Source organism: Aulonocara stuartgranti (genome assembly GCF_965226115.1).
Source record: "Aulonocara stuartgranti genome assembly, chromosome: 7".
NCBI classification, from domain to species: domain Eukaryota; kingdom Metazoa; phylum Chordata; class Actinopteri; order Cichliformes; family Cichlidae; genus Aulonocara; species Aulonocara stuartgranti.
In genome coordinates this window covers 59,224,339-59,244,900 of record NC_138945.1, presented here as the reverse complement: position 1 = coordinate 59,244,900, position 20,562 = coordinate 59,224,339, and the positions used below count along the sequence as shown (strand labels likewise).

The 20,562-nt window shown below is 41.7% G+C and overlaps 3 protein-coding genes across 3 annotated transcripts; 2 read left to right on the top strand and 1 right to left on the bottom strand.

Moving 5' to 3' along the window:
• The first annotated feature begins 258 nt into the window (after positions 1–258).
• On the top strand, positions 259–8,195 carry adm2b (adrenomedullin 2b). Its single transcript, XM_082542147.1, has 3 exons — positions 259–386; positions 1,258–1,378; positions 6,392–8,195. Exons 2-3 carry the CDS (start codon positions 1,278–1,280, stop codon positions 6,795–6,797), a joined length of 507 nt encoding a protein of 168 aa, XP_082398273.1. The 5' UTR covers positions 259–386; positions 1,258–1,277; the 3' UTR covers positions 6,798–8,195.
• A 1,287-nt stretch (positions 8,196–9,482) lies between these two features.
• On the top strand, positions 9,483–15,368 carry miox (myo-inositol oxygenase). The gene is made up of 10 exons (XM_082542146.1): positions 9,483–9,665; positions 9,762–9,842; positions 10,991–11,071; positions 12,755–12,917; positions 13,009–13,076; positions 13,291–13,400; positions 13,702–13,769; positions 13,883–13,932; positions 14,332–14,444; positions 14,522–15,368. Exons 1-10 carry the CDS (start codon positions 9,648–9,650, stop codon positions 14,628–14,630), a joined length of 861 nt encoding a protein of 286 aa, XP_082398272.1. The 5' UTR covers positions 9,483–9,647; the 3' UTR covers positions 14,631–15,368.
• lmf2a (lipase maturation factor 2a) lies at positions 14,911–20,414 on the bottom strand. Its single transcript, XM_082542145.1, has 14 exons — positions 20,179–20,414; positions 19,241–19,494; positions 19,134–19,162; positions 18,767–18,960; positions 18,454–18,632; positions 18,201–18,345; positions 17,909–18,037; positions 17,717–17,822; positions 17,527–17,623; positions 17,269–17,451; positions 16,996–17,164; positions 16,586–16,697; positions 16,262–16,370; positions 14,911–15,807 (listed from the first exon to the last, which is right to left on the bottom strand). Exons 1-14 carry the CDS (start codon positions 20,270–20,272, stop codon positions 15,421–15,423), a joined length of 2,187 nt encoding a protein of 728 aa, XP_082398271.1. The 5' UTR covers positions 20,273–20,414; the 3' UTR covers positions 14,911–15,420.
• Positions 20,415–20,562: the final 148 nt, after the last annotated feature.

Here is a 20,562-nt window from a genome sequence, read left to right as displayed (position 1 = left end):
GGCCTAGCAGAAACTGTAGCTGCCCTTGTCAAGACAGCTATCAGCCAATGCAGACATGTACCTAGTTCAATTATCCAGTTAAGAAAGTCATTTAAGAAAAAATTTCTTAAAAAATTACCCTACTCATAGTTGTTATTAAGGGGGGAATTGTCCATAGACATTCATATTAATGTGTGTTAAGCTTTAAATATGCTTTTTAATGATGGTAAGTCGGACATTCTAACATGGGACTCTAACATGGGATAGCTGGTGAGACAGCTTTGACAGGTTTCGACAGCGAAACCTGGTTTCGACAAAGGATGTTGAAGATGGAGCTGCCAGGCCGGAGGATAAGAGCAAGACTTCAGAGAAGGTTAATGGATGTATTGAAGGAGGACATGGAGCAGGTTGGTATGACGGAGGAGGATACCAGCGATGAGGTGAGATGGAGGCAGATGATCCACTAATGCCAGCAGGTAGAAGAAGAAATAGAAGATTTATGCAAAGTAGAAAGCATTAGACTAATAAAATGCAATACCTTTTCAAAGTAAATTTTTTTTTTTTATAATGACTTTATTTCAGGTTTTATAGGAAGTTATTTGTTAGTTTTCCAGGCATGCATTGAGTAGGCTACTGTATGAAAACCCGTGGTTGTCATATAAGTGAAGTCCTGTTACTAAAAATAACATTTTCTTTGTATTCCAGGGGGTTTAATACGACTTCACTGTGTTAATAATAATCGGTTCAGCAGTTATTTCTAAGTGGGTCAGCCTAGGCTCATTGGCCACAAGGACACTGCTTAATGGGAAATGAAATCCAAAAATATAAGTTACCTTACCTAAAGCACAAAACAAATATGGCAGATCCACTTCATACCCAGGATTAGTGAGAGGACTGAAGCTCTTGAGGTTTAATTAGGTTGCGAGGTTCATTGGAGGTGAGGTTGGTGAGCAGGACACGCAATAAAACTTCCTCCTCCCTCCTCCTCCTCCTCCTTCGGACTTTATAAACCAGAACACTCCATTCGCTCCTGCTTTGCGCCCCAGTGAGCATCACATTGGATTACACCGCGGAGGTCAGTGTGCCGAAGATGCAGGAAACAGAGATGATGCTGACCGTGTCGTTCATGAATACGCGACATTTTACATGTTAGAGATCATTTTGTAAAAACAAAACAACAACAAAAAGACAGACCATATTCTCGGATTTTTTTCTAATCGATTCTTTTTAACATTTCCGGTAATATCAATAATATTTTGGTTTACTGCTCCCGGACAGTGTGCCTCCGCTACCCTGTCATGTGCACCCTCCGTCCGGCGTGGCTGTGCGTGCTGCTCGGGCTCTTGCCTTTGGAGATCCAGTCCCAAGCACTGACTCCGCAGAGAACTCACAGACCCAGGTACCCGAACCCCGAAACTTTTAGGGGGATTTATTTGTTTTTAAGTAAATTGTTAAATTCAGAATATCTTCTTAACTAATAACCTTAATGGAAAACAACTTTAATTTTGCTGCTTTACTTTGATGCACATTTTGTATTTTTCCTCTTTTCCCCCCATACAAGATAAAGTATAAAGCAATGTTAAAAGGTTTTGCGAGTAATTGTGAATAAATTTGCACCACATAACACCCTTTAAACTCTCTCTTTAGAAATAAAAAGCCTTTGTAAAAAGGTAACTTTGGCAAAACAATGACTACACATCACAGCATTTGAAGAAAAGAAAGAAAGAAATAAAAACATAAAAGAGAAGAAAAAGGGTCTAGTGACAGAGTAAGGTAATTCCTCTCAGTAGCAGCAGGAGGTGAGACAGAGGTGAAGGTGATTTAGTGGGATTTGGGACAAGGATACATGCGCATACCGAGGGGCCAAGCAGCAAGCAAGCAGTCTGAATAAGACACCAGCAGCTTGTAGGTTCCTTAAGAACATGTTATGATGTGGCTGCTTCAAGGCCAGCAGCACGCCGTTTAAAATTACCGTCACATGCAAACCCACAGGTCGTTACTTTGTTTTCTGCTACCTTGGTAGATCTAATCAGAGAAAACTTCTTACGCTGTTTTGTGTGTGTGAGAAAGAAAGCGTAAGAGAGGGAGAGGGGTTATGCTCCCTGAGTCTAAGTTATATAAGAGGGATTTCTCCCCTTATTTGCAGCTTTTATAAAGCTTTAATCCCACATTAGTGTTAATACACCTTATCTATTGTTCGAGAGCTAAATTAGTGCAATAACAGTGTAAGATAAAAAGGCATCAAGGCAATGCATTTCATACAATTATTTTTATTTTTATTTTTTCAGAACTATTCCTGCTTGTTTATTTGATTGTTTTTCCTCAACAACACCAATAAGAATTATCAATTTGATTAAGTTGTGTAGCATTATATACTAAACATCTCTGGCTAATGGGGGTGGGGGTTGTGGGGAACCCCATCTCAAACGTCTCAGTGTGATTCAGTGCTGTTGGATGTAACGTAATATTGCTGCTGGCTCTCAGCAAAGTGAGCCTAAAGAAATAAAAGAGGAGAGAAAGAAAAATGAAAGCATCCTGCTGTAATTTTAAAAAGACAGAGCCAAAAGGAGGGAGGGGGTCGTGCTGTTAGTGAAGCTGTGGGCAACCCATAGGGACAAAAGGGTGTGTGTGTCTGTGTACACGTATGTGTCTGCATGTGTGTTCAGTCTCTCTGTGAACAGCCCCATGCTGAGCTCTAACTGGGGAAGAATGTTGGAGACGCTCCTTTTGGTCTCTCAGATTCAGGTTCACATCCTGAATCACACATGAGAGGTGAGGGAATGGGGGTTGCAATAGAAAGAAAAACACAAAAGGGGGTTCAGCTTATTACATACTGCTATCATGGAGTGTTAATTGCTACCAGATATTATAGGCAACAATCGTTTCTGTTTTCCTTCCTGTGAGTTATGACCAAATTTCATTTTAAAGCATCTCAGCTGCTCAAAAAATAACTTTTTTACAACTTTACAGTAAGTTTCATTGACGATAAGCAATCCCTCTCTGTTCTCCAGCTAGTACCGCCATTAAACAGACCAGGTGGGCAAAGAAAACTGTGACTGGGAAATGGATATCACTATCATCAGATCTTGTCAACTCATAATAAAGTCGTACTTTTAATGTAACTGGCTGTAACAAAGCCAGGGTGAGATGCTGTCTAAAGCTATCCCTTCTCACATGTAGCACACAGCAGGCGATGTGAGGTGTGTTCTCACTTCTGAAGGAAGAAGGTGAGGTTGGTGCCTAAGAAGGCAGGACACATGAGGTCCTCTCACTCTCTGTTACATATATCTAACTGCGTCTGACATTTTTGTGCTCGCATGCACCTCTGGTGGGCAGTTTCTCATCTACAAGAACTCAGGATGCAGTGAATTCATGTTCACAGCTATAAATCTACAGCCAGTGGAGACTAAGGATGCACTTTAAAGAATGCAAGATGGTTTTTCACTGCACTCTGACCCATCCACTGCTAAACAGAAAAGAAAGAGTGGTATTTATGCAAATGTCTGAATGAGGCAAGGGAATGTGCTATGAAGACGATGAAACATGGAAAGCTGATTTGTCCAGATGGCATACCTGTGGAGGTATCGCCATACCTCCACAGGTCTGGAGTCTAGGAGAGAAGACAGGAGAGTTTGCTTATTTTTGCCAGATTGTTTAACATAATCTTGAAAAATGAGAAGATGGAAAAGTTGTGTACTGAATTTCAAGAACAAGGGTGATGTTCAGAGCTATAATAACTACAGAGCCACTCACAAAGATATGAGAAAGAGCTGTTGAAGCTTGACCGAAGCTAGTAATGATTAATGAGCAGCAGTACAGCTGAAAAGGAGCAATACGGAGAAGGTCAGGAGGAGTTGCACTGTGTCCTTGTAGGTCTATAGAAAGCATGCGGAAGGGTGCCAACAGAGGAACTGTGGTACTGCATGAGGAATTTAGGAGTGACAGAGAAGTGTGTGAGAGTGTTGCAGGACATGCATGAGGACAACGAGACAGAGGTGAGGTGCGCAGTGGGAGTTCAAGGTGGGGTTGAGCCCCGTCTATTTTGCAAAGGTGATGGAGAGGCTGACAGATGAGGTCAGGCAGGAGTCTCCGTGGACTAGGATGTTCACACATGGCATTGTGATCCATAGTGAGAGTATGGAGCTGGTGGAAAAGAGTCTAGAGTGATGTAGGTATGCTCTGGAGAGAAGAGGGAGGAAAGCCAGAGGAAGCAAGACAGAACATTTGTGTGCATGTAAAGGAGACAGGTGGAAAGGTGAAGAAGAACACCCATCCCCGTATCTTGTAGTACAGTGGATAAGCAAAACCTTTTCACCACAATGAAAATGCAGACACTAAAAATTACTGGAAGTAAAATAAAAAATAGGCATATGTGTTTACTGTATTGGTTCCTTGCTGTATATTAGCTTACCTGTATTAGATGTGTTAGAAACTAGCAAGTAGCTCAGTGGCCCAGATTTCTTGTTACTGGGAGGCAGTTTGGTGCCAAGTGCCTTTCCCTTCAGTGGCAGTTGATTTTAAACCTCACCACAGGGGGCCATTTAACCATGTATGTGTGTGAGTAAATGCACAAATGTGTGTTTTTTTGTGCAGAAAGAAAAAGAGACAGGCAACTACAGATGTCAGCACACGCATGTAAAGATGAATAAAGCCAAGAGTTTTCTTACGCTGTGTACCGCATGCATGCAAAAGTCTGCATCTCAGTTTGACAGTCACGTGTCACAGTCACGTGTTTTGACTAATTCTCCACCATGCAACATTATGCCAGTGTGTGTGTGTCTAAGTGTGCACGCTTCATTCACCATCCATTAAAACCAGTTCAGTTCACCTAGCCTAAAGTCAATGGTATAACACACAATGAATGTGTGTTCTCGTGTGTGTTGGCAGTGAGAGCTAAAGGTGTCCAGCCAGAAGAGTGATCAGAATACCAGTCAGGATTAGTTACAGGATAAAATGGTAATCTGGCCCACTTTTCACAACAAACAAACAAACATTATCTTACTTCATCCATCCCTCTGCCTTTATTCTTTGTTCCTTACATACTGAATATACAATATCATTTTTTGCAGTACAGAATTATAAGTCATGCGTAAGGCAGTGTTGTGTTTGACAAAACTATAAAAGTATTAAAGAGAATTAGGGACGATGAGGGTTTGCAGTCATTTGACTTAACCACTTGCTCCTGTCAGCAGTATAAAAGGGCTGGAATAAACAGACAATTGCTTTATTGCAAACCTTTAATTTACCTGTGCAGTATTATGTCATCGCTGGTTGCTTACATGACAAAACATACCCCCTCTTTGCACTTGAACTTTTGAGCATCTGGGAGAAAGTGGGAATTATTTTTTTCTTTTTTAAATAGAAAAGGTATTGTGATGATGTGAGGGGAAAAAAACGTGTGCAGACAGCAGGAGACTGAGAAATAAAGTACTTAAAACCCACTCAAGGGGAGTGGAGGAGGTGTAGGAGCCCCTCACCACCAATCTACATTGTGCTTTGTCACTTCCCGGAACTGTTGTGAGATTTGCCGACTTGCATACTGTTATTGATTAACCATGTCTTTTTTTTTTTTTGACTGAGCGGATGTCAGTGTCTTGGTTCTCGACTCTGTTGGTTTAAACCACTTTGGTCCGGTTGGGAGCTGGAAACAGAGCAGCCTTTAGATGTCGCTAGCAGAAATTTTAGACCGACTGGTTGCATTCTTTTTTAATTATTGACTAAAATGAACTTATCACCCTTTTAACTGTGTTTTGAAGATTAATGGGGGAAAGCAGTGCTTTAATGTTTAAGCAATGCACATAGACGGTTAGATAGCCACAGGCAGAACTACTACCTGTGCACCACTCTGTCTTTCTTTATCATCTCTTCTCAAAAATGAGACCTCAGACTGAGCACAGCAGACATTCCTGCAGTGCAACCGTGAATCCTGTAAGGCGTTTATCCAGTTTCACTGTGAAACTCAAGCAGGTGACATGCATGACTGCCAATCATCACATTTGAACAGGTATTGCTAATGTTGCGCGTTTACACAGTCACCCTTTCATATCCACACAGTTGTTCAATTTTAAATTGCTGCGTTAGGCGGGGATGAGGTTAATTGAAGTTATACTAAAGGATTCACTAAGTCTTCAGGAAATGAATCTGCACCAACGTAATGTACCCTAAAGTCATGGGGGCTCCATAGTAGAGTCAGAGATCCTTAGTTTGATCCTGAGAGGCGACATATATCCCTTTGGGGTTGCATCAATAAGGGAACCTGCCAAGTCAAACATGCAACAAACCCACTGTGACAACCCTTTGTGAATAAGGCAGCAGCTGAAAGTAGTATTATTACCCTAAAGTCACGTTTATATGACGTATGTGAATGTGATTCCCTGGAAATATTTTCTGTCTTTCTGTCTGTTTTTCTCAGGCTGAGTTTTCCCAGAACCTCTAAATTCCCAAAGTCCTTTCACCCCAGCATCGTGCCAACTGTGTCTGATCTCTCTGTCGCTGCTCCCAACCAAATTACAGAGGAAGACGGACAGATCATCTGGAGGGCCTTGCTCCCACACAAAGATCCCCCGCCAAAGCCCTTTGACCTGTTGGTCGACCAAAGCCACAACGTGCTACCGGAGGTGCCAGTCTGGCAGCACGGGTCACGGGGTCGTCGCCATGCTGGTAGAGGCAGGGGCCACCCCCACCTGATGAGGGTGGGGTGTGTCCTAGGCACCTGTCAGGTTCAGAACCTCAGCCACCGTCTGTACCAGCTGATTGGACAGAGTGGGAGGGAAGACTCCTCCCCAATTAACCCCCGCAGTCCTCACAGCTATGGATAAGGCCACACCCACTCACCCACACTCAAGACAACTTCATCAACACCTGCTGGCAAATTACCCAGGTCCACTGTTACACTAACTATATGTTCAGGCTCAAAAATATCGCTACTGCTGTCATTCCTTAACAGAGCAGTTGTGGGGTTTTTTACAGCTTGGGTCTTATTTTTATAGTTTTGACTAAAACTCTCATCAGTAATAAGAACAAGGTACTCACAGAGTAAACTGTTGAACGCTTTGAATGAGGCAACATCATGAAAAAGACAACAGCAAAGACTAAGAGGCCATTTGGAAAGGTCAGAGTCCCTTGACTGGAAACAGCAGACTGCTTTTTTTTTATGTCAGAGTGCTTTGGTCACTCAGGAGTCTTTCCCAAGACAACTTCCTGCTTCAACTCATTATCACCAATTTGAGATTGAATCTATCAATTATTCTGACGAGTACATTGCTATTGTAAGCTACAGATACGATTGTCAAATCTGTAAAAATAACACTTTTTAAAGATTATTACCTGTAGTGTGGGCTACAGCATTATACCGAGCTAAAACTAGAGTCCTATATGTTTTGGCATTTACAGCACGACTATCTTTGTAACCAGACAAGCCTCTCTCAACCAATCCCTACCTGACTAATGTCTGCTGATGAATGGTTATCCTCCTCCTCTTAACTTACCTGAGCTCAGTGTTAATCCACAATGTGTCTTGAAAGCACATTTATCCCTCTCTGCTTCAGTGCAGACAGAACCCGAGAATAACCCCCAATCAAACCCAATTAACCCTTCACCCAAAAACCCACAGTGCATATGATCAGCCAAAATAACCACTAACCCTAATCCGTAATCTGTCTGTACACTTAACAGACACCGTAGCAGGTCTCAACTCTATTAAACCAGAGGGAGGACAGCCGCACTCGATATTCTCTGCATCAGTTTGAGCCTTAATTGATCATTTATAAGGGCTTACAGTGTTTTGCCTTTCACCAGCGCAGATTAAGCATGCCAGTGAATTTAGACCATCATTTTTTAAGCTTTATAGTTTGTTTTATTCTTTTCTCTCTGTGTGCACATCAGCTCATTATAACTCCCGTTTTGGTAGTTCACACAGGCTATTATTAGGAATGCATGAAAGCACTTTATTATCCTTTACATTCAATATGACTTGAATTTTAAAGGTGTGTTATTTAACTTTAAATGAATGGGTCAGTTTTGCTGTAAATATCACACTTTAGTAAATCTTTGTTTTCATATACACTCCATTCAAAGACACAAGTGTCCTTTTGTAAACCATTGTGCTGTTTTCTTCTAACACTGATGTTAAATAAAACCTTTATAGTTATTTCACCTGTCAACAGCAAATCGAGGCGTCAGTGTGAAGTTTTTTGTGAACATTTCATGCTGTATTATACTGACAATATTTTACAAATGAAGTAAAGTTACAAACCAGCATCATTTTACCCTTTTCATATCCATGTTGCCTCCTTTATTCTTTCACTATGAAACACTTTTTTGTCCATTCCTAAAAGGTGAGTGTGACTTACATTCACGTTTCATTTCCTGTACATGCACAGAACAAAGCAGGTAGAGTTCAAATGTTCAGAAAAAACACACATTGTAAGTCACGTTCATAAACAAAGAGCAGAGGCAGGGGCTAATGAGGCTACCAGACTTGATCCAGCTCCTTCTACAGCCACAAATAGCTTTAGATATAAAACATATTTTACACAAGTATAATAAACCCCACGGTTTGCAACATTTACATCAGATGTGCCATGCTTGATCGCATGCAGGCTGTTGTTTCTCAACAGTTTTGGGAGGCATTTAATGTGGCCAATTAGATTTAAGAGTGGGCCAAGCCTCTACCACCCCCAGATACACCCCTTAAACGCAAATCAGAACTAGAAATATTTAAGCTTTTCTGAGAAGTTATCTTGTTTGTGTCCAAAAAATTATGCCCAAAAATGTTTTTTTATGCCGTACAGTATTATTAACACATAAAACAAAATGTAAAGATCTGTTGTACTCCGTGTCCTCTCCGAGGGAATGTAAAGGTTGCAAATCAAAATTCAAATCCAAATATCTCATCACAGCAAAGCGGAAAAATATGAAGGTTTTCCTGTCGTCTGTTCAGTCTTTACAATGTTCACCTTGTGACCTGGTAAAGAGGCAGGCATTTGGTTTATGTGACAGACAGCAATCAATAAAAAAAATAGAAGTCACGAAGTAACGCTTGTTTGGACATCTTTGTCAACTTTACCTCTGTTAATCTGCGTTTGAACCAGCTGATACTTGAAAGACAGGACCGTTGATACTGAAAAATCCCAAGTCAGAGCCTGCCTTCATGAGGACCAGTACCCATAGATTACAAGAAAGCAGAATTGTTTTGCTATTTAAATAGTTTGTGATATAGTTCGCAGACATGTAAATATGACAAATCTACTGTATGTAATGCATACATAGTATTAAAAACAGATCTACATATGTGTAAAAACTTTTTTCCCCCGATAATTATAAAAAAAATAAAAACAACTTAACTGTGAAAAGAAGTACTGAGTCATTCTACATAAGCCCAAACATGCAATCTGCTGATCACTGAAAAGCTCTTCCTGGAACGGACAGACACTCTGACATACAAAAACACACAAACAAGGCCAACGTGCAACACAGGGTACCCCATTACATAAAATTTGGTTAAAGTGTGACAGGACATTGCTGTAAACCTAGCCCCCAATGCACGTCAAAAAGGTTACAGTTTGAACCAGGAGGATATATATGGGCAGGCGGACAGTGACCACCAGAGCATCGACGCATCACAACCCATCACAACCCAACAGTAACTGTGATTTCACCTATCAGCCATGAGGATCATTAACATTGTAAGTGTAATTTTTGCCCATTCACACCATTCATTTGAAAGCAGAGTTGCTGCATAGCTTTGTAAAATCTGAAAATGTACTTTTTACTGCTCAAAGGGTCCGGACCCGTCTCTGGCATATCGGCCAAATTTGGAGACAAGTAAGGCGAAAGACAAGGAAGACTACAGAAACTTTGAGGTAATTAAACAAACCAGCTTAATTCCACATTAATTTATGAGTTGAAGGAAAAAACTGAGGTTATAATTACAGGCAGACATAACTGCTTTAAGTTAAAAAAAAAAAAAAAGCTGAGCTTCAGAGTGAGCCAAAACTTAAGCAAAATATCAAAATGTGCCTAACACTAACCCAAGGCTGACCACAAGGGGAGTTCAGGTTCTTATTTTCTACTCAATAGAGTCTGACTTCTGGCTAATTTGATCAGTTCTGTAACAGCAGATCATTCACTCAGTTCATTTAGTCATTCACTGAGTTTAAGCTTCCACAGTGGGGTCAACTCACTGAAAGATAGTTGAGTTTTTATCAGCAGAGGCTGACACAGTTCTGCATATGTCATCAGATTTTTAACTAATCAAACATTACAGTCTAATGCAGATTTTCCGAGAAGCTCATTGATTTGATGGTCTGATCTAACTAAACAACTATGTAACCCAGTGTTAAAAACGGGATTAAAAGTATAAATATTCATACTCTCACAATGGGAATAAATATTGATAAAAACAAAGTTAATTATAATAAATACTGATAAAAAAGCATGTAAATATAAGTTTAATTAATATGTACATATGTATATGTAATATATAAATGGTGTGGGGGCAGAACTTAGTCCTTTAGAGTGTGTTTGTTAGATCCACTGAGCGACCAATCATTGGCCGGTGTTGTGCCAAAAACTGATTGCTTGTATTTAAACTGCTATAAATAACTTGTTGATCTACAATATGTGAAACATATGTCAAATATATCTCTCGTGAATTATATCAAGTCCTCTTAACCAACAAACAACATTCCTGTAACAAGGTAGAAGCCGCAATCACTTTTTGGCAGGGACTTTTATGTATCCTTTATTTATGCAGTTAAAAAAATTATTGTTTATTGTAAGTGGACAAAAGGAAGCTGATTGATTACAATTAAGTACAATAACACAGCTACAAAGATAATTGAGAAACAGGTAATTTTTTTAAATTTTGTATATAACCCCTTTGCAATACCTGTTCACCGAAGTCTATTTAGCAACATACGTAACGATATTACACATAAAAAAACACACGGAAACATTGGAAATCAGTTTTTGCTTTTGAGAATCTGTTGGTGTTGGTCTGTGTTTTCAGAGCGGAAACCTAATTGACCGTGTCTTCAACACGTACAGCCTGATGCACACCTATCAAACAGTGGAGTTTGTAAACCAAAAGGTGAGAAAATTAGAAGGAAAAAAAAAACAGTGAGTAAAACCTGGTACAAAGAGAACATTTTAAAAAAGAGACCTGGATATTAAAAATAAGGTCTGTCACTATGTGAAATGATCAGTTACAGATTCATGAATGGCAGCTTTTAGTCAATCACACTGAACTTGTGCGACCTCTGGATTTGCCTCTGGATGAGCAAACTTGACTCAGACTGAGCAAACAAAAAAGAAAGAGGTCTGAATCACAGACCAGTCTCTGGCCTTAACATTGTTTACTTAACCTAATTCTCCTCACAAAGTTATACATTGAATATATTGTCATATATTTGACAACATGATGTGCTTTTGCTTTATTATAAACGGCAGAATATTAGTGTTAACTGCTGAATAGCATCGTGTCTGTGAAGGTTCTCAGTCATCCAGGTCATCGTAGTCAAAGGAGCTTGCAAAGAAAAGCGTCTGGACTTCTTTAAGTTGCTTGAAGACGTTTCACCTCTCATCCGAGAAGCTTCTTCAGTTCTAAGGTCAAATGGTGGAGAGTCCCAGATTTAAACCTAGTGGGAGTATCCCCCCACAGAGGGAAAAAAGGACCCCCTGATGATCCTCTAATCGCCTGAGCCAAGGTGTGGAACTGGGTGTGGGTCCCAATCAGCCAGGGTTTCGGGTGAGCTCATTGTGAAACCTGGCCCCACCTTATCATGAGAATTCCTGAGGTCAGATGGCCCAGGATGTGCGTGGTCGTTAAGGCGTCTAGGGGAGGGAACTCAAAACTGGATTATAGATGGCAGACAGTTGGTGTCGTAAACCCCCGCCTCTGTTCAAAGATGGTCGCTCACAGTGGACATAGATGGCTTCTTTCAAACCATCTGTCCTCTCTGTCCAAAATGTGAACATTGGCATCCTCGAAAGAGTGACCTTTGTCCTTTAGATGCAGATGGACTGCTGAGTCTTGTCCTGTGGAGGTGGCTCTTCTGTGTTGTGCCATGCGCTTGTGAAGTGGCTGTTTGGTCTCTCCAATGTAGAGGTCTGGGCATTCCTCGCTGCACTGTACAGCATACACCACATTGTTAAGTCTGTGTTTTGGAGTTTTGTCTTTTGGGTGAACCAGTTTCTGTCTGAGTGTGTTGCTGGGTCTGAAATGCACCGGGATGTCATGCTTGGAGAAAACTCTCCTGAGTTTTTCTGATACACAGGCAACCTTTACATGCGTGTGTTCCTTCACACGCATGTGCAAGGAACACACGCATGTAAAGGAAGCACTCAAAACGTGCAGCTATCCTAAATGGGCGTTCTTAAAGTCAGCAAAGAGGCACAGAAAAGAAGATCAGACACCAGCGAGGGAGGATAAGAAAGACAGACGCAACAACATTGTCATCCCCTATGTAGCCGGTGTATCAGAAAAACTCAGGAGAGTTTTCTCCAAGCATGACATCCCAGTGTATTTCAGACCCAGCAACATGCTGTGGGGAGACACTCCCACTAGGTTTAAATCTGGGACTCCCCACCATTTGACCTTAGAACTGAAGAAGCTTCTCGGATGAGAGGTGAAACGTCTTCAAGCAACTTAAAGAAGTCCAGACGCTTTTCTTTGCAAGCTCCTTTGACCGCTGAATAGCATCACTTCTATCTGTTCACCAGAGCATTTTTCACACACCGCTTGGAGTTATTTAACTGTCTAATATTGATGCAGCACACTGAATGGAACGGTTGTAACCACACCCGGATGGGGATGATGGATGCCATCATGTCTCTAGACCAGCTTGTGGATGAGTCTGATCCCGATGTGGACTTCCCCAACTCCTTCCACGCTTTCCAGACTGCTGAAGGCATCCGCCAAGAACACCCAGACAAAGGTAAAGTGCAGAGAGAGAATCAGAAATGCACCGAGACTGTGGAAAAGCTCATGCTATAGAGTAAATATCTTGTACTTACTGTACCTCTCAGAATGGTTCCAGCTGGTTGGTCTGATCCATGATGTCGGAAAGATCATGGCTCTCTGGGATGAACCGCAGGTGAGGGATAGGTCCAAGATAGGTAAAGCTGGCACAGCAGATTCATCTGTTCAAAGTTTTCAGAGCTGCTTTTCCTCAAACGGAAGTTTTAACACAGTTGTGTTCATTTAGTTTATTGCTCATTATTGTTATTATTACTATATAAATCCCATTTGTTTCATGTTTAATTTTAATAGGTTTCTAAGGTAACTGTCTGTGTCTCTGTGTCCTGTAGTGGGCTGTAGTGGGCGACACTTTTCCTGTTGGCTGCAAATTTCAAAACTCCATTGTGTTCAGAAACAACACCTTCCTGAAAAATCCAGATGACAATAATCCCAAATACAAGTTGGTATTCTGACGTTGACTCTGCGAATTTCACAAAATAATTGCACATATTTTACAGATGAGAACATTGGAAAAAAAAGTTAACGAAGTGTGCTTGAAAGCAAACTGCTCAGTGGACATAAAAACACACATCTGCATCTGTTCAGTCCACAGTCGGTGTTAATCAGCTGACCAAAAATATTTTTTTTATTTGTGCTATTGAAAATATGCTCCTTGTAAAATTATGACTGCTGACAGTAAATTGTAGTCTAATTATTAAAAGTGCAGGGAGTTGATCCTGTTATGTTTTTTCCCCCTTTAGCACTGAGTTTGGGATCTACGAACCAAACTGTGGCCTTGACAATGTCCTCATGTCCTGGGGCCACGATGGTAAGAAGCATCATCAGCCACGCATGACTTAAATTATTTTTAAAAGTTCTACTACTATAGAAGAGCATTTATCTATTACACTGTGATCTACACCCTTGCGTTCTTGTCTTCAGAGTATCTCTATAGAGTTATGAAGTTCAACAAGTGCCTCATCCCAGAGGAGGTGAGTTAATTATTACCTTAAATTGTTTTTATCGGGGACAATTAGCTTTATAGTTGGCACAAAAGTGTTAGGCAACAGGAAAGTCTTGGCTCTGAATTAACAGCTTAAACACTAATTCCTCTTTTCCTCTGACATGGTGCCAGTTCTGCTTGGTGCTCTTTGAGAACCAGGGTAGATTTCAGCAGGTTTAAGAACCAAACATTTAATTGGATTAATTTGTGGGGAAAGACTGATTGCAACTCCAACACAACCGGAGTAAAGGTCAAAGATTAGGCATCAGAACAAAAGGGGTAGAATAGAAGAATTAGTGGATAAATCCCGATTATAGTGGAAAAAATACATTTGTTTTTTCCATGCATACAGTGACTGGAGACACCTCTAATTTGTGTCTCCCTCCAGGGCTTATACATGATTCGCTTCCATTCCTTCTACCCCTGGCACTCCCATGGAGATTACATGCATCTGTGCAACGATAAAGACTTGAAGATGCTGCCCTGGGTCAAAGAGTTCAAGTGAGTATCTTAAACACACATGTAAAATGTGTTCAGTCAAGTTTTGTACCCAGGACTTAACTCTGATTCATCTACAGCAAATTTGACCTGTACACAAAAACCACTGATCTGCCTGACGTCAACAACCTGAAGGTGTACTACCGGTCTCTGATTGACAAGTACTGTCCTGGAGTACTGCAGTGGTAAAACGGACCAAAAGGAACGCTTAAAAAGAAAAATCAACGACAACACTGTTAGAAATCGGTTAGTGGAATGATTTTACATACCTATATTGTGACACTCTGACTAAATGTATAGCTGGACTTGGTGTCTTTCTGTATATAGTTTAGTTTTTACTGGATAAATCAATCTTATTTTGTATATTCTAATCATTATAATAATGCCTATTTTATACAATAAAGCATGTACAAATCAAAATTTCACTTTTATTGTACTGTTACATATATATAAAAAGATTTCAAAACACTACAGTGTTCCATGTGTTTAATTTGAAATCTTAAACAAAAACAAAACCCAAAACACACGTTTGTAGAAAAGGGGAAAAGTGCTTGTGTGATTTAGTTCTGTACATACAGCAAGACGCAAACAGCACAGGCGGGAGACAAACTGTGCCGAACAGTAGCGTCAACGCTAGACAAACCAGAGCCCACATCATCGTTTCTCGTTTCATTCTACATGATTTGTTTGTTTTTTTTAAACTGGGTTTCTCCAGGTGTTCAGCTGTATATGTCAGAACTGACAAGGAAGGCATTAAAATGTTTAAAAAACTTCTGCAAAGTGATGAAGCAGAAATACAGAGAGATACAGTGTGGTGCAGTGAAGTGTTGGTGAAACAAGGCAGGCATGTTGTTAACGAGTGGCTGATCGGGAAACACAAAAATACAGAAAACATCTTCTTTGGTCATCTTGGTAACATTTTATAAAGGCAGACGTGATAACAGTCTACGATGGATTACCAGTAGCTTTTTCAAGGCCCTCATCTTTTTTCTATCCTTTCTTCATCCTCATCTTCTTCATCAACTTCGTTCTCCTCTTCTCCCTCCTCTTCCACCTCGTCTTCACTGTCTGCTTCTTTGTCAGCCTCCTCATCTGCCTGCTGTTCATCAGACTTCTCATGATGGTCTGAAGAAGAGCCGTCGGCCGCATTTTCAGTACGATCGGTCGCTGTGGCCTTGTGAGCGTCTGAAGGCTTCTCTGCATCTTTGCTTTTATGTCGCAATCCCTGAAGTAGACAGAAGGTGGCACTGCAGGCAATCAGGGTCCAGATAAGTGTGTGCGCAGGGACACCTCTGACCTGAGAGCGCACCCACCTCACCGCTTGGGCAACAGTGGTGTTGGACAAACGGCGCGGAGGAGACTTGTCCTATAAACAGAAATCAGTGTGGATCAGTGGTGGTGCTAACACTGGATCTTTTGAGCTGGAAAACTAAGGCTTGTGTTTTTATTACATCACATCACCAATCATGTTAGTTTTGTTTTCACACTGAAATTATGAAACCGACTGCTTCCTATACTGGCATACGTCATGGACATGTAGTCTAATTCATGCAGGAAAATAGAACTGCATGCCGCATCTCATTTTCACCCTCCCCCACACTTTTGACCACTTGTAATATTCTCTACAACTCATCTGAAAAGGATGACACACTGGTGTACAGTGGGTCCTCTTTTCTCTTCTGACTGGTCTGCCTTTTTTGTCCCAGGGAGGGCTTCAAACACAAAAATCTGGTTCTGTGGAACAACTATCCAGAAGCCTAAATCTAATCAGGAGCGAACATTAAGCTCTTCGAATACAGGAAAGCATTTTCGAGAGTTACCTTAAGTCCATATTGGTTGAGCATGCCCTCTAGGAAACTGTTTCCCAGATGCACTATGGGATAGAACTCCTCATCATAGACCCTCCTCCACCAGCGCTCTGGGAAAGAGCTGCAAACAAAGAGTCGGTGAGGTCTAGTTTTAGGATAAAATAAGTAAACCTGCATTAAATTTAGTATGCATGTCTAAAGTCACTTTTTTTTTTTTTTTTTTTAAACACCAGAAAATGAAATAAAGGAATAAATCAAGCCGTGAAATGTTTCCAGTGAAGTTTCTTCAATGCATGCAAACACAATGAAGCACGAGAAGAACCAGAGAGCACTGACCCGTCAGCCTTTGATTCGGTAAACCAGTATCTGTAGCGGTGAGCTCGCAGATAGGCAGGCGGCTGCTGGTGAAATGGATACTGGGATACATCCGACTGGATCAGTTCAACAACTGCAGAACACAAAGCAAACTTTAAGAGAACTGTTTGTTCCTGACCAAGGTAATTGAGCACTGTAGAATAGTCTAAGTCAAGACTAAGGTAGAACATGGATCTCTGGTGGATTTTTATTTGCCTCCTGCTACTTTTTCTTTTGATTGCACCACCTTTGAAAATACCATAAAATGTGGCTTTCAAATAAAACCGTATAAACAAACAACATGGGATTTTTTCCCCCTAATTTGATTAACTGAACTTCCCATTAAGCAGCTGCACAAGGAAAATGCAGCTCTCCGCTCTACGTGTTCATACCGTCTCTTTTTCCTTGCAGGAGTCTGTACATCAGGCTGGTGAACCATGGAGATTGCGTATTGGGCCCAAGAGCAGCAAACCACATTTGCCAGTCCAGCCTGGGCTGATGGGGTGTCAGCACAGGAGGAGGTGCACTCAGATTCCCTGGCTTATACATGAACTCAATCTCCTATAAAGAAAAAAAGATTTAAATGAAAATAAGTTAATGTTATGAAATACGCAGTTTTCCTAATTTACAAATTAGAGAATTTTACATCTTGTTTAAGTTCTCACCGTCCATGTGACCCCATCACTGCTTCCCTCAATGACAACCTCGGGTCGCCCGCCAACTCCGGTCATCCTTCTGAACAAACCGTACGAGTTGACTACCTGATAGCGATCAACCATCTCATAGGCTTGGCGCACTCCTGGCCACAACCTGGAGTTGGAATCGTACTCTATGAAGGTAAACGGCACCTGAAAGAGAATCAGGCGATTTACAGCTGATCGCTTATGAGCTTTATCAGTTCCCATGTTTCCAACAGAACTCACCAGGCTGACAGCGAACATTGAAGCTGCAGCCCCTGCGAACACCGTCCACTGGACCGTTCCCCAAAACCTCTTAAAGAAACCAGACACACACGCACACCTAGAAATAAAAGTTAGATGTTAAGTTGCACAACATCTAAAAGGCAACTGCTCAACAAGCAACACATCACAACCATTTATAGGTCAATCTTACCTGAAGAGAGAGGTAACCATCTCCCAGGTGAGTGAGAGGACACCGATCCAGATACAGGGAATAGTGACGGTCTTCAGAAACAGGTTAAACTGGTGGTATGTAAATGCTGCCAAGGACATTTTAAGGAACATGAAAAAAGAGAAGCAAAATTGGTTACAGGCACATAAAAAGAAAAAAAAAAGAAACACTCACCTGTCCGCGAGGAGATGCCTTTCTTAGCTGTATCCAGCTGCAGGTCAAAGCAGATGATTGTTCCAACAATCAGCAGAGCCCAGACCACCAGCTCCAGCAGGTAACACAGCCACGACCACAGCTTTGAGTCTAAATACAGTGGAGAGAGAGAGTGAGCAAAGTTTGTCCTCAATATTTCTTTTAGTCTGAAGGAAGTTGAGATAAAACAAAATGTGCATTCTTCGTGACAAACAGCTACGCCTTAGCCTACGAAACATCGCCTGGGCTGCAGCTGTGCAATGAAGTTTCATACCATCATTCCCGTTATCAGTCTTGTATGCCTTGCGCAACCAGAAATAGACATGGCGATCATCCAGAAGTGACAGACAGAGGGTCACAGTCAGCAGGTTGAAGAAGTTGTAGTTGCCAGACAAAATGATGAAGACTTGAAGCAGCACCTACACGAGGAGAGAAAACAGACTGATTTCATTTTAGAGCTAACATTGAAGTTGATAATACTGCAGGTGAAACTAAAGCAAAACGTGAAAAAATTCATTTCTTTTCACCTGCAAGTAAAAAGCTCCAAGTCGGAGCCTCCGCAGTGGACTGAAGAACAGGAACGGAACAGCGATCTCGATAACGAAGGCTCCCACCACGCTCAGCTTCTGCCAGCACACCGGCAACTGGTGGGCAAACCAGGCCAGAGGGGTTGGGATACACTGAGTCTCGTAGTGATACGTGAGGGCTGCTCAACACACAGCAAAAAGAGGGAGAGAGTAATCAGATGGAGGAAAATGACAGAATGAAATGGGAAAAGAAAACATGACACCACTGTGTAAAGACAGCATAAATGGCATCCATACAGTCACTCATCCGTACCTGTGAGGCCCCACCAGGTGGGACAACGTGAGGTTAGCTTCACCACCCCGGATGCAAACATGAGTCTGAAGAGCAGCCAGCGAGTAAGCCAGAAGGTGACACGATCGTGCTCTCTGACCCCTCGTGACCCTCCGATTAAAGTCAGGGGAGCAACAAGGATACAGAGGAACCCCGTCTCTAGGAGCAGGTTGTCCCTGAAAAGCAAGCAATCAAAGCAAGAGGAGAGACTAGTAAGAAATTGCATCTACAACAGTGTTGCACAGCAGCAGAGACCTTGCAGCACACTGATAAAATGATCTCCTTTAAGCAGCTGCTGTTTTAGAAGCTGTGTGGTATTCAGGAAAAAAATGAACTGCATTGCACTCACCACTGGAAGTAGAGGAAAACCTGGCCTACCTGTAACAGACAAAAGTTTAGTGAGAAATACTGTGACAGGAAAGAACAGAAGAGCGCATTACCACCGTGCAAAATCACCTCATACATAGACAGGTACAAGACCCAGAGGCAGAAGAACACCACACTGTCTCGAAAAGCCTCCACCAGCGTGGCAGCAAGGCTCAGTGCCGCACCGATAAGACACAGCAGCTCCATGGCAGTGTGAGTGTCCAGGCCAAGCCGAGGTCCCAGCCACAACAGCGTGGGAGAGGAGAGCAGCTGCTCCACCAGAGGCTTCCCGCTGTATCGCAGCTGCCAGCGGGCAGGGAGCAGCCCCTCATTTCCATACAGACCTGCACACAAACACGGAAAGCAACAGTACTGATTATGCTGGTGGTGAGCAGTGGATTCATTATGTTACTCTTTTTAATGAATTTTACTTCTCAGTGCTGGAGATTATAATCTGAGTCATTATAATCTGGTGACCTGCTGGGTGGAATCGAAAAATAACAACACTGGTCATACATATGTGATGCAGTTCTATAAGTAAAATGAATGAAAATATTTTATTATAACCACCAGTTCTTAACAAGTTTAACAATGTTGCAAATATATGTACTATGGCGTAAAAATTAACGAAAATAAACAGTAGTAACCTTTGCAGTGGAAAGTCATGTTGCCATTGCGACTAAATTAAAAAATAGCCCAAATACATTTCCTTTCAAATATGGGCGGAGGAAATTTTTTTTTTTTTTTTTAACTTAACTGGGCTGCAGAGATACCCCTTACATTAAAAACATAGTTCGGGTGTGCTGTGACTCAAAATGCCACCGTATGTCTTTTTTTTTTACAACAGGTTGCTTGTAAATTTGGCCCAGTTGCAGGCTGACCGTGCCCGGGATGAAGAAACTTCCAGGCGGTTCTTCACCACGTCTAACGGCGTGGAAAGCAGAGGAACGGACACACAGGAAGCGCCAAGTTCCCAGCTAACAGGCTAACACATAACGCTTCTTGGGCTGCAGAGTTGAGAGGCTCACCTGGTATCTGCACGTAGAGGGAAACAAAAGCAGTCAAGTAGATGACCGCCATGCACCAGAGGAACATGCGGCGTGGCAGAACAACTTCCCCCATGTTTGACCGACTCCCGTTCTGCTTTTTTACCCCTTCACCTATCGCTGCTACTCCTGTGGAAGCTGGGAGCGGGATTTCACGTAGCTGGGGGACACGTAGAAACGAGCTGCTTACGCTAAATTCACCCGAATGGTCGCTAGGTGCCGCTGCAGGTGGCTTGAACGGTGTGGTGCGTTAAAGGTACACGGGAATTTAGATATTTAACCCGATTTAAGGATTAGCTTGTTTCTGACGATCAGATCATAATTAATAAAATACATTTTACAAGAACAAATCAATGTCGTATACAT

Excerpts from the sequence above, each read along its gene's own strand:
- adm2b (XM_082542147.1), top strand. The coding sequence starts at position 1,278 with ATGTGCACCCTCCGTCCGGCGTGGCTGTGCGTGCTGCTCGGGCTCTTG. Across the intron at positions 1,379-6,391 it reads CAGAGAACTCACAGACCCAG|GCTGAGTTTTCCCAGAACCT; the intron begins GTACCCGAACCC and ends TGTTTTTCTCAG.
- miox (XM_082542146.1), top strand. Across the intron at positions 9,843-10,990 it reads AAGACTACAGAAACTTTGAG|AGCGGAAACCTAATTGACCG; the intron begins GTAATTAAACAA and ends CTGTGTTTTCAG. Across the intron at positions 13,770-13,882 it reads CATGTCCTGGGGCCACGATG|AGTATCTCTATAGAGTTATG; the intron begins GTAAGAAGCATC and ends TCTTGTCTTCAG.
- lmf2a (XM_082542145.1), bottom strand. The coding sequence starts at position 20,272 with ATGGGGGAAGTTGTTCTGCCACGCCGCATGTTCCTCTGGTGCATGGCG. Across the intron at positions 18,038-18,200 it reads GACTGATAACGGGAATGATG|ACTCAAAGCTGTGGTCGTGG; the intron begins GTATGAAACTTC and ends CACTGTATTTAG. Across the intron at positions 17,452-17,526 it reads CAATGTTCGCTGTCAGCCTG|GTGCCGTTTACCTTCATAGA; the intron begins GTGAGTTCTGTT and ends ATTCTCTTTCAG.